At 42.9% G+C, this 13,015-nt stretch overlaps 1 protein-coding gene across 3 annotated transcripts in view; it reads left to right on the top strand.

Annotated features, from left to right (window-relative positions):
• The window catches only part of hltf (helicase-like transcription factor), a 73,123-nt gene extending 61,497 nt beyond the window's left edge, over nucleotides 1-11,626 (top strand). For 2 of the 3 annotated variants that reach the window (XM_067995008.1, XM_067995007.1), the window contains exons 23-25: nucleotides 248-428; nucleotides 3,555-3,635; nucleotides 10,821-11,626. In XM_067995008.1, the coding sequence (XP_067851109.1) occupies nucleotides 248-428; nucleotides 3,555-3,635; nucleotides 10,821-10,967 (409 nt within the window). In that variant the 3' untranslated portion in view covers nucleotides 10,968-11,626. The other variant, XM_067995009.1, reaches the window with a different exon arrangement.
• The last annotated feature ends 1,389 nt before the right edge of the window (nucleotides 11,627-13,015 follow it).

Raw genomic sequence — 13,015 nt, forward strand, 5'->3', positions numbered from 1 at the left:
TATCCTGCTACACTTGTTGACGTCGTACCTTGTTTATGGATAGAATTGCATTTAATAAGGTCACGTTGGCGGTAGCTGGTTCACCAGGCTTCAGACTTGAGCCTTGGCCAGAGGTAATGCACACCACAAAGCTGGGAAGCCAGGAAAATAAGTGAAACAGGGCTGCCCTTTGTCTTCTTTGACCTGTGGTATAACTGAGTGGAATTGGGTTACGTGTACATTTCTACTTTTTCTTTTGTTTTTGTAGACAAGAAGGCTTCGCCTTTACCCGTCTGGATGGCTCGATGCCACAGAAGCGGCGGATAAACGCCATCGAGTCCTTCCAGAGCAGCAAGCCAGACTCTCCAACCATCATGCTGCTGTCGCTGAAAGCTGGCGGAGTTGGCTTAAATCTGACAGCGGCTTCTCGCGTGTTCCTCATGGACCCTGTGAGTAATGGGCCAGAAACCTTCAACCCGTTTAATGCTAAGAAGTTGTGTCGTCCAACCACTTTTGTGGTTTTGAAAAGCCTGGGTTTAATGTGTATTCTCTGCTCCTTTAAGTAGACATGAAATTAAGCAAATGGTGTGCAATGTTCCTCATCCACCTGGCTCTTCCTAACTTAGGAACTAGACGTGTTTAATTTTTTTAAAGGAACATAAACCATATTCATTACAGTATATCCCTAAAACAGATTACCTGGTCATTGTCATATCTGTGGGATCTTGCTGTGCGCAAATTGGCTGCCACGTTTGCTACATTACAACAGTGATTGTCTGTAAAGTGCATTGGGATGTCCTGAAATCATGAAAGACGCTATATAATTGCAAGTCTTTTTTTTCTTTTAATTGATGAATCTGATTAGTGGAAATAAAGGTAGGTTTGGATGAAAAAGGCCCTTCAGCCCATTTTCATCTCGTGCTTCCAGAATACTAACCCTGGTGTATTTCCATGACCGTGGTAGCTGGTGGTAGAGATTGGGATCGTTGACTTGAGTTCCAAGGTAGATTTGTGTCTTCAGTGCTGGGGCTCATGAGGTTGGCCTGGCTGAACACCATCTCTCATAATCGGACACGGGCTGCTCGCAGTGTACCACCTGTTAAAATGAAGGGACAGAAAATCGTGAGCAGCTTGTGCACGATTTTGCAATAAGGGCCCCTACCCCACCAGGATCTCTCACCTGAGCGAGGAAAATCAACCCACATGTTGTGTGTTTTGCTGCAGATGAGAAATCATTGCGGACCTCAGCAACCTTATTGCCTGCACTTCACAAAAGTAAGGCTCGTGTGGAGCATAAACGCTGGCATAGACCAGTTGGGCCGAATGGCCTGTTTCTGTGCTGTAGTTTTGATGTTAGTGGAAAAATGGATGTATATTATAAAAATAAGGCTTTTGCGTCCATTTGACGTTCTATAAATTTCTAGACAACCCACTCAATAATGGTTGACCCTCACTGAGATCATATGATTGCTGTGTGTAAAAGCATTGCAAGAACTAATGGTCCTACCTTCACCATGACTCAGCTCATCAGAGCACCAGAGCAAAACTGGAGTAACTTCACACTAGACTGTAGAGCAGTTATCAAGTAAGGACATAGTAACATTGAGGATTTGAAAAGACCATATTGATTCATCTGGTTGGTCCCAAAGTTCAAAAAATGCTATAATATATGCTTTTATTTCTTGTATTTCTCACTCGCTGCTTCCACCCAAAGAAAAACTCTCTGCTGCCTCTTGAATTTGCCGACTATTCTGCTCCGCTGTCTCCTTGGGCAGTCTGTTCCGTACATTCAGCACTGCTTGGTGAGGCTGAGAAGGCAACAGAGTGAGGGGATTGAGGTATTTCAGATGTTCACTTACCTATCATTCCTGTCAATGATGTCTTGGGCCTCCAATCCAAGTACTCTGAGGAATATGGGGTCAAAGAGACAGTCTGCCAGAAAAGAAGATGCATTGAGGGGGAGAAAAAAAAAAGCTGGACAACTTCCAGGAATGAAAGAAGATGACGACGTGAGAACAGTGTGTACTGTCCCCTAGGAAGCCAATTACAACCATACGAAAAAGGAGAGGATCCTTTTGAGCCTGGCCTGGCATAGTATAAGTTACACACACCATCACCGCCCCCACTCCGCATCCCCACAATCACGCAAACTGCTGGGAGGGGCAGAAAAAAGTTTGGGGGAATAATCTGGGACATACCTTCCAACTCCCAAAGGCGATCGAGAAAACCTCAGGAGGCCATGGTGATTAGTGATTTGTGTCACATTCCCCAATGACCCACCTGTCTTCTGTATGCAGTTATGTCGGCCACTGGCAAGAACTTGTCCAGGTCCCTTTTTAAGTGTTTGCAGCGAATCCTCACTCATTGTATGTGCCGGCGACATGTTCCAGAGATCATTGACCCTGTGAAAAGACGTGCCTCCTACCATCTAACCTACTTCTATACTTTAGTAACTTGTGTCCCCGATCCTCCCTAGCCTATTTTAAAGATCTCAATCATGTCTCCTAGACGTGTACACTTTTCCAAAAGCCCCAGCTCTCCAAGTCTGCCCTGGTAACTAAAGGCCCTTAAACTAGGTATCAATCTAGTGACCCTCCTCTGAACCTTTTTTCAGGGTCTCTATAACCCCCACCGTGTGAGAACCTGAAATGGACTCTGTATTTTCGGTGCAGCCTGGCCAAGACCTTCTACAAGGAAAGGATAGTACTTCATGTTTTATATTTAATTGTCCTAGCAATACTCTATAACATGCTATTCACTTTCACAATAGCCTCACGACACTGACTCAGGCACTATAACCCCGAGGTCCTTCCCCTTAGGAGTTGCCCCAAACATTTCTCTCTGTTAAAAGACATCTGCGAGACAAGGGCCCATACTCCCATTGTACCTCGATCTGCCTGCAGTCTTTTTTTGTAATTTAACTCCCATGTGTGTCTTTGTGTCATCTGCAAAACTTGTGGTTAGTTCCCCCGTTGCGTTAATTCAGATCATTGATAAAAGATGGTGCTTGATGCTGTTTATCCTTATTGGTTTAGAAGTCTCAGATTTGTATTCTGTAAATCACCTGTCTTTATTTTCAAATTTCGGGAAAACGGGGCAAGCCGACGTAGGCCGCAGGCACACTTTCTCTACCTAAGTGTCTGGTTATAAAGTGAAATTGGGGTTTGTCACGTACACAGGAAATCCTGTTCACAAAAAAAAAACTACTGATAAAACCTGTAAAGCAAAGTGATTTAACAAAACCCAGTAGCAACAGCACCACCGGTGCTTGGAGTAAACTGTAGGGGAAAAATCTTTGACAAAATCTGACTTCCACCTGTCCAGCTTTGGCCATTTCTAGAGTGCAAACTGGATGCCAAAGGCCTCACTTCTAAATTCGAAGTCTATTTATTCCAGTCGCATCTGGAAGTTGTAATGTGCAAAGATTAATGATGAATATTTTTGGTGAATTTTCATCCACAGCAAAATAAAGTTAGAAATTCAGGTCATTGCAGAGGGGAAAGGCCTGTATTCTGCAGTTCAGGCTTGTAATAACTGCCGCTCCAGCTGTGCTGTAATTTGTCTTTGTGTCCCAGGCCTGGAATCCAGCTGCTGAGGACCAGTGCTTCGACAGATGCCACAGGCTGGGTCAGACAAGGGATGTTGTGATCACCAAGGTAAGTTATTGGCAAGCTTCAGAAAGCTGATAGGAAAAGAAATATTTACAAAAGCTACTTATTTTATTTGTATAGTGTCAGACTGCACTGTACCAAAAACAGACACTGAGATCTGCAGCAATGTCGACTGCACAGTCCAGTCCTGTACATCTTCAACTGTTCATAAAATTATAGACAGTTATGGCACAGAAGGAGGCCATTCAGCTCATCGTGTCCATGCCAGCCGTAAAAAAGTTATCCAGCTTAATCCCACTTTCCAGCACTTGGTCCGTAGCCCTGTAGGTTACGGCACTTCAAGTGCACATCCAAGTACTTTTTAAATAAGATAAGGGCTTCTGCCTCTACCACCCTTTCAGGCAGTGAGTTCCAGACCCCCACACCCTCTGCGTGAAAAAATTTCTCCTCAGCTCCTATCTAACCCTTCTACTAATTACTTTACATCTATGCCCCCTGGTCACTGACCTCTCTGCTAAGGGAAATAGGCCCTGCCTATCGACTCTATCTAGTCTCGTCATAATTTTATACACGTCAATTAAATCTCCCCTCAGCCTCCTTTGTTCCAAAGAAAACAACCCCAGCCTATCCAATCTTTCCGCATAGCTAAAATTCTCCAGCCCTGGCAACGTCCTCGTAAATCTCCTTTGTACCCTCTCTAGTGCAATCACACCTTTCCTGTAATGTGGTGACCATAACTGTATGCAGTACTCAAGCTGTGGCTAACCAACATTTTATACAATTCTAACATAAACCCCCTGTTCTTATATTCTATGCCTTGGCCAATAAAGGAAAGTATCCCGTATGCCTTTTTAACCACCTTATCTACCTGTCCTGCTACCTTCAGGGATCTGTGGACATGCACTCCAAGGTTCTTTTGTTCCTCTACACCTCTAACTATCCTCCCATTTATTGTGTACTCCCTTGCCTTGTTTGCCCTCTTCAGATGCATTAACTCACACTTCTCTGGATTGAATTCCATTTACCACCTTTCTGCCTACCTGACCAGTCCATTGATATCTTCCTGCAGTCCACAGCTTTCCTCCTCACTATCAACCACACGGACAATTTTTGTATCATCTGCAAATTTCTTGATCAAGCCCAAATCATTAATATATACCACAAAAAGCAAGGGACCCAGTACTGAGCCTTGAGGGACCCCACTGGAAACAGCCTTCCAGTCGCAATGCCACCCGTCAACCATTACCCTTTGCTTCCTGCATTGAGCCAATTTCAGAACCAACTAGCCACTTTCCCTTTGATCCCATGGGCTTTTACTTTTTTGACCAGTCTGCCATGTGGGACCTTGTCAAAATCCTTGCTAAAATCCATGTATACTACATCAAACGCGTTACCATCATCGACCCTCCTTGTTACCTGCTCAAAAAATTCAATCAAGTTAGTCAGATACGACCTTCCCTTAACAAATCCATGCTGACTGTCCTTGATTAACTCATAAGAACATAAGAAATAGGAGCAGGAGTAGGCCAATCGGCCCCTCGAGCCTGCTCCGCCATTCAATAAGATCATGGCTGATTTGATCCTAACCTCAAATCTAAATTCATGTCCAATTTCCTGCCCACTCCCCGTAACCCCTAATTCCCTTTACTTCTAGGAAACTGTCGATTTCTGTTTTAAATTTATTTAATGATGTAGCTTCCACAGCTTCCTGGGGCAGCAAATTCCACAGACCTACTACCCTCTGAGTGAAGAAGTTTCTCCTCATCTCAGTTTTGAAAGAGCAGCCCCTTATTCTAAGATTATGCCCCCTCGTTCTAGTTTCACCCATCCTTGGGAACATCCTTACCGCATCCACCCGATCAAGCCCCTTCACAATCTTATATGTTTCAATAAGATCGCCTCTCATTCTTCTGAACTCCAATGAGTAGAGTCCCAATCCACTCAACCTCTCCTCATATGTCCGCCCCCTCATCCCCGGGATTAACCGAGTGAACCTTCTTTGTACTGCCTCAAGAGCAAGTATGTCTTTTCTTAAGTATGGAGACCAAAACTGTATGCAGTATTCCAGGTCCGGTCTCACCAATACCTTATATAACTGCAGCAATACTTCCCTGTTTTTATATTCTATCCCCCTAGCAATACAAGCCAACATTCCGTTGGCCTTCTTGATCACCTGCTGCACCTGCATACTAACTTTTTGATTTTCTTGCACTAGGACCCCCAGATCCCTTTGTACTGCAGTACTTTCCAGTTTCTCGCCATTAAGATAATAACTTGCTCTCCGATTTTTCCTGCCAAAGTGCATAACCTCACATTTTCCAATATTGTATTGCATCTGCCAAATCTCCGCCCACTCACCCAGCCTGTCTATAACCCCTTGTAGGTTTTTTATGTCCTCCTCACTCTCTACTTTCCCTCCCACCTTTGTATCATCTGCAAACTTTGATATGTTACACTCGGTCCCCTCCTCCAAATCGTTAATATAGATTGTAAAGAGTTGGGGACCCAGCACCGACCCCTGCGGAACATCACTGGCTACTGGTTGCCAGTCCAAGAATGTACCATTTATCCCAACTCTCTGCTTCCTGTTAGATAACCAATCCTCTACCCATGCCAGAATATTACCCCCAATCCAGTGATTCTTTATCTTGAGCAATAATCTTTTATGTGGCACCTTGTCGAATGCCTTCTGGAAGTCTAAATACACAACGTCCACTGGTTCCCCTTTATCCACCCTGCACGTTATGTCCTCAAAGAACTCAAGCAAATTTGTCAGACATGACTTCCCCTTCGTAAAGCCATGCTGACTTTGTCCTATTAAATTATGTTTATCCAAATGTTCCGCTACTGTCTCCTTAATAATAGACTCCAAAATTTTACCCACCACAGATATTAGGCTAACTGGTCTATAATTTCCAGCCTTCTGCCTACTACCCTTTTTAAATAAGGCTGTTACATTAGCAGTTTTCCAATCTGCTGGGACCTTTGCCGAGTCCAGAGAATTTTGGAAAATTATTACCAAAGCATCCACAATCCCTACTGCCACTTCCCTCAAGACCCTAGGATGTAAGCCATCAGGTCCAGGGGATTTATCCGCCTTGAGTCCCATTATTTTACTGAGTACCAATTCCTTAGTGATTTTAATCCTATTTAGCTCCCCCCCCCCCCCCAGAGCCCCCTGTTTTGTCCAGTGTTGGGATATTCTTAGTGTCCTCTACCGTAAAGACTGAAACAAAATATTTGTTCAGCATTTTTGCCATCTCCATGTTTCCCACCATTAATTTCCCGGTCTCATCCTCTAAGGGACCTACGTTTGCCTTAGCCACCCTTTTTCTTTTTATATAACTGTAGAAACTCTTGCTATCTGTTTTTATATTTTTTGCTAATTTATTTTCATAATCTATCTTCCCTTTCTTAATCAATCCTTTAGTTACTTTTTGCTGTCTTTTGAAGACTTCCCAATCGTCTATCCTCCCACTAAGTTTGGCTACCTTATATGTCCTTGTTTTTAGTCGGATACTATCCTTAATTTCTTTACTTAGCCACGGATGGCTGTCATTTCTTTTACACCCTTTTTTCCTCAGTGGAATATATATATTTTTTGAAAGTTGTAAAATAACTCCTTAAATGAACACCACTGCTCATGTACCGTCTTACCCTTTAATCTATTTTCCCAGTCCACTTTAATCAATTCCGCTCTCATACCATCATAGTCTCCTTTATTCAAGCTCAGTACGTTTGTTTGAGAACCAACCTTCTCACCCTCTAATTGGATATGGAATGTAACCATGTTATGGTCACTCATTCCAAGGGGATCCTTAACTAGGACATTATTAATTAATCCTGGCTCATTACACAGGACCAGGTGCAAGGTTGCTTGCCCCCTTGTCGGATCAGTTACATACTGCTCAAGAAATCCATCCCTAATACACTCAATAAACTCTTCCTCAAGGCTGCCCTGCCCAATTTGATTTGTCCAGTTAATATGATAGTTAAAATCCCCCATAATTATAGCTGTTCCCTTATTACATGCCCCGACTATTTCCTGATTAATACTTCTTCCAGCAGAGTTGCAACTATTAGGAGGCCTATATACTACTCCCACGAGTGGTTTTTTCCCCTTATTATTCCTTATCACTACCCAAACTGTTTCATTATCCTGATCCTTTGTCCCAATATAATTTCTCTGTATTACAGTGATTCCTTCCCTTATTAACATAGCCACCCCACCTCCCCTTCCTTCCTGCCTGTCCTTCCTGATTGTTAAATACCCTGGCATATTTAATTCCCAGTCGTCGTCACCCTGCAGCCATGTTTCTGTAATGGCCACAAGATCATACCCATACGTAGTTATTTGTGCCGTTAACTCGTCCATTTTGTTACGAATGCTACGTGCGTTCAGATAAAGAACTTTCAAATATGTTTTGTGACACTTAGTTCCTGCTTTTTCCTTTTTTAACACTTTACCTTTTACTCCATACCTTCTGTCCCTTCCTGACACGCTTTCCTCTGTCTCACTGCTCAGGTTCCCAACCCCCTGCCACAGCTTTGATGCTGGGTTAATCGCCTTACGTCTTCTAGTTTTTATTTTATCTGTCGTGCCTAAAGTACACTTTCTTTCCGCTGCTCTACGCTTTTCCCTTTCACTTGTTCTTGAACAACTGTTTGTACTATTTGTATTGTAGATTTCCCCTGGGTCTTCCCCTCTCTTGCTGCTCTCAACTTTATTCCCTTCTGACTCCCCACTCAGGTTCCCATCCCCCTGCCACTCTGGTTTAAACCTTCCCCAACAGCACTGGCAAACACCCCCACGAGGACATTGGTCCCGGTCCTGCTCGGGTGTGACCCGTCACGCTTGTACAGGTCCCACCTTCCCCAGAACCGGTCCCAGTGTCCCAGGAATCTAAATCCCTCCCTCCTACACCATCCCTGCAGCCACGCATTCATCCTGTCTATTCTCCTGTTCCTATACTCACTAGCACGTGGCATCGGTAGTAATCCTGAGATCACTACCTTTGAAGTCCTGCTTTTTAATTTATCTCCTAACTCCTTAAATTCACCTTGCAGGACCCCATCCCTTTTTTTTTACCTATGTCGTTGGTATCAATATGGCTTTCTAAATGACGATTTATGCTGTCCTTCAGAATCAATTCTAATTATTTGCCCACCACCGAGGTTGGACTGACTGGCCTATAATTACTCAATCTATCTCTTTCTCCCTTTTTAAACAACGGTACAACGTTAGCAGTCCTTCAATCCTCTGGCACCACGCCTATAACCAGGGAGGATTAGAAAATGATGGTCAGATCCTCCGCTATTTCCTCCCTTGCTTCTCTTAGCAGCCTGGGATACATTTCATCCAGGCCTGGCGATTTATCTACTTTCAAAGATGCTAAAGCCCTTAATACTTCCTCTCTCACAATGTTTATCCCATCCAATATTTCCCACTCCTCCTCCTTAACTACAATCTCTGCCTTGTCCCCCTCTTTTGTGAATACAGACACAAAGTATTCATTAAGAACCATACCCACATCTTCCGCTTCTACACATAGGTTACCTTTTTTGGTCTCGAAAAGGCCCTACTCTTTAGTTATCCTCTTGCTCTTTATGTATTTATAAAAAAATATTTGGGTTTTCCCTAATTTTATTTGCCAGTATTTTTTCATGCCCTCTCTTTGCTTTCCTAATTTCCTTTTTAATTTCACCCCTGTACTTTCTATACTCCTCTAGGCTTACTGCAGCATTGAGCTCTCGGTGTCTGACATAAGCTTCCCTTTTTTGCCTTATCTTACCCTGTGTGCTCCTTGTCATCCAGGGGGCTGTAGATTTGGCAGTCCCACCCTTTTTCTTTGTGGGAACATGTTTACTCTGAACCCCCTGTTGTCATGGGTTACATGTCATCTCTTTTATGCCATTTTTTGTCTTTTTTAAAGTACTTTGGGACATCTTGAGGTTGTACGACGCTATATAAATTCAAGTTCTTTTGTACGTTCAATCTGGTTTCGTTCAAATCTTTTTTCCAGCTATTTGCCATTTTTAAAACTGCAGCTAATTGGGCACCTCAGCAACCCATCTCCACAAATGCATTTTAAATTATCTCTGAAAAGTCCTTTAACATTGACTTGTCCACCCGTTGCCTCTGGCCGGCTCACGCCACTGTTCCATTTATCTTTTATAACTTTTCTGCACCATTTTTATTTTTATAAAATCCATTTTCCGCTGCTAGTTGGAAGTCTGGGGAGCCTGATTTAAAATTTTAAGACGGCCACTGAGAAGCAGAAGAGTAAGAGACATAATGAAGGAGAGAAAGAAAACAGCGAGGAGTAGGGGAACGTACAAGAGAGGCAAATCAAGAGAGAGTGTGAGAAGTAAAGAAAAAGAATATGACAAATAGAGAGTTGGTGACGACAGTGATAGAAAATATTGAGAGGCACGTGGAGAGATAGATGAAGATTGCAAGACAAGAAATGAGAGGGAGACAAAGAATTAGAAAACGGAGATGAAAAAGAGAGACAATTTTTTTTAAAAACTGAGCCATAAACAAGAGACCAACTAGTTTCTTCCGGTCTATTTTTAAAAATAAATAAAGTTCTTTTCATTTGAAGAACTCCCTTGTTTGAATAGCGTTAGATTCGAGCTACAGTACCCCTTGCTGTTTCATCTTTGCACAGACTTCCTACCCACAAAAGAGCGAGGAGAGTGTTAATAATTATTTTCACAAACCGAACACGTAACTGCCAGACGTAGTAAACCACCCCCAAGTCTAGCTGACATGATCAGCCTTTGGCTTTATCCCTTGGTTATGTTGCCAGGTTAATTTTCACTTAGCACAGTCATGCGCCTCCTTGTCAGTGCAGCTTCCTTGGCGGCATTTTCAAATATTTACGTTTATCAAGTCAGTCAGATTTTCCTGTGTATGGGTGGGGGGAGGGGGGAGTGTTGGGGGTGCGGGGGGGGGGGGTGTGGAGGGAAATGAGACAAAGCAGCGCTCTGAGGTCATTGTCCTAAGACCAGAACAAGCAAACAGAAAAAGTTGAATCTAAGCACCTGCAGATTTAACTACACTCTCACTGTCAGGGCAGGTTATTTATTTGATGATTCACTCGAAATCTCACTGTGTCTTGGAGATAAATTCTATTTTTTTTTTGATGCTGATACTGCCACTTTGTGGTTTACAGCAGTTTTGTCAGCGTTCAATAAATCTCGCCCTGTGTGTGTGTCTGTTTGCAGTTCATTGTGAAGAACTCCGTGGAGGAAAATATGATCAAGATTCAGAACAAGAAGCGAGAACTTGCTGCAGGGGCCTTCGGAAACAAAAGACAGCGAGAGATAAAGCAGAGCCGGCTCGAAGAGATCAAGACCCTGATCGACATGTAACGCTGATTTCTGCTGTTTAATCACTTTTTTTTCCCTTTTCCCCCACCCTCAGAAATCTGCGCCCTTGACATTTAACGCTTTTAGACTACAGAAGTTCTGTAATGGGGCAGAATAAAGAAATATGAAACATAATTTACAAACAGAAAACAGATTCATACTGGAAGGTAACTTTAACGTGAAATGTTTGTTGAATTCTGTGAATCAGAATCTAGAAAACAGATTGCCAGTGTAATATATGCGCCAGTTGTTGTCTTCAGCTGTGGAGGATGCTGCAGTCAGAAGTGCCGTCCATCAGATGAGATGTTAAAACGGAGATCAGTCTGCCTGTTCCAATGGTCAGGTAGACATTAAAGATCCCACAGTAATACTCGGGAAATCGGGGAGTTCTGCCAGTGTTCTGACTAGTGTTTCTCCCTCAACCAACACCAGCAAAATCAGATTAGCTGGTTTTTCATCTCATTGTTATTTGTGGGGTGTTTCTGTGCGACTGCTGTGTTTGCCTGAATAACCATTACTGTATTCCAGAATTCACTATGTGAAGGGAATTGAGATATTTTTGCGATGTGATGAGATCCTATGTAAAGGCAATTTTTTTTTAATCATCCCTGCTCTGTTATACAACGTGATTCAGCTAAGGACTTTTTAAATCTTAAACTTGATCACTCGTCTGGTTTCGTTGCTTTCTTTTTGCTTTTAAGAAGCATAGAGAATCATCAGGATTTGGTTTCCACAGTCCTTGTGGAGATCAAGTCGTCTTCATACTGAGAACACCATGTCATCGCCCTGCTACATGGAATAGATTAAGAACAGCTCTAGCAGCTCAAAACTGGGCATTCATGAAGCACTGTGGGCCATCAGCAGCAGCAGAACTGTATTCCACCACAATCTGTAACCTCATGACCGGCATATCCCCCACTCCTCCATCACCATCAAGCCAGATGACCGACCCTGGTTCAATGAGGAGTGTAGAAGAGCATGCTGGGAGCAGCACCAGGTCTACCTGAAAATGAGGTATCAACTTGGTGAAGCTACAACACAGGACTACATGCGATACTAAACAGCAGAAGCATCGTGCTATAGGCAGAGCTAAGTGATCCTGCAATCAACGGACCAGGTCAAAGCTCTGCAGTCCTGCCACATATATTAAACAACTAATGGGAGGAAGTAGCTCCATAAACATCCCCATCTTAAATGATGGCAGAGCCCAGCAGTCAAGTGTAGAAGACAAGGCTGAAGTGTTTGCAACCATCTTCAGCCTGAATGGCTGAGCAGATGATCCATCACTGCTTCCTCCTGGGGTCCCCACCATCACAGATGTCAATCTGAGGGCGAGAAAAGTAGGTCTAAGACTGGTGTGTTAAACTTAAATAAGGGCAATCATGAGGGCAGAGCTGGCTAAAGTGAACTGGGAAATTAGGTTAAGGGATAGGCCAGTAGAGATGCAGTGGCAGACATTTAATGAGATATTTCATAACACTCAGCAAAGATACACTCCAGTGGGAAAGACTAGGGGAAGGACGTAGCATCTGTGCCAAACTAAGGAAGTTAAAGATAGTATCAAATTGAAAGAAAAAGCATACAATTGTGCAAAGATTAGTGGCAGGTCAGAAGATTGGACAGAATATAAAAAACAGCAAAGAATGACTAAAAGAATAATAAGGAGGGAGAAATTAGATTGAGAGAAAGCTAGCTAGAAATATAAAAACAGATAGTAAGAGTTTCTACAGGTATTTAATAAGGAAAAGAGTAAAGTGAAGGTTGGTCCTCTAGAGAGTGAGTCTGGGGAATTAATAATGGAGAATAAGGAAATGGCGGATGAATTGAACAGATTTTTGCGATTGTCTTCACTGTAGAGGATACAAATAGCATGCCAGAAATAATTGTTAATCAAGAGGTGAAAGGGAGGGAGGAACTTAATACATTTACAATCACCAGGGAAAGGGTTCTAAAAAAATTATTAGAACTAAAAGCTGACAAGTCCCTGGGTCCTGACTGACTTCATCCTAGGGTCTTAAAAGTGGCTGCACAGATAGTAGATGCATTGGTAT

The sequence above is a fragment of the Heptranchias perlo genome, chromosome 13 (genome assembly GCF_035084215.1).
Source record: "Heptranchias perlo isolate sHepPer1 chromosome 13, sHepPer1.hap1, whole genome shotgun sequence".
NCBI classification, from domain to species: domain Eukaryota; kingdom Metazoa; phylum Chordata; class Chondrichthyes; order Hexanchiformes; family Hexanchidae; genus Heptranchias; species Heptranchias perlo.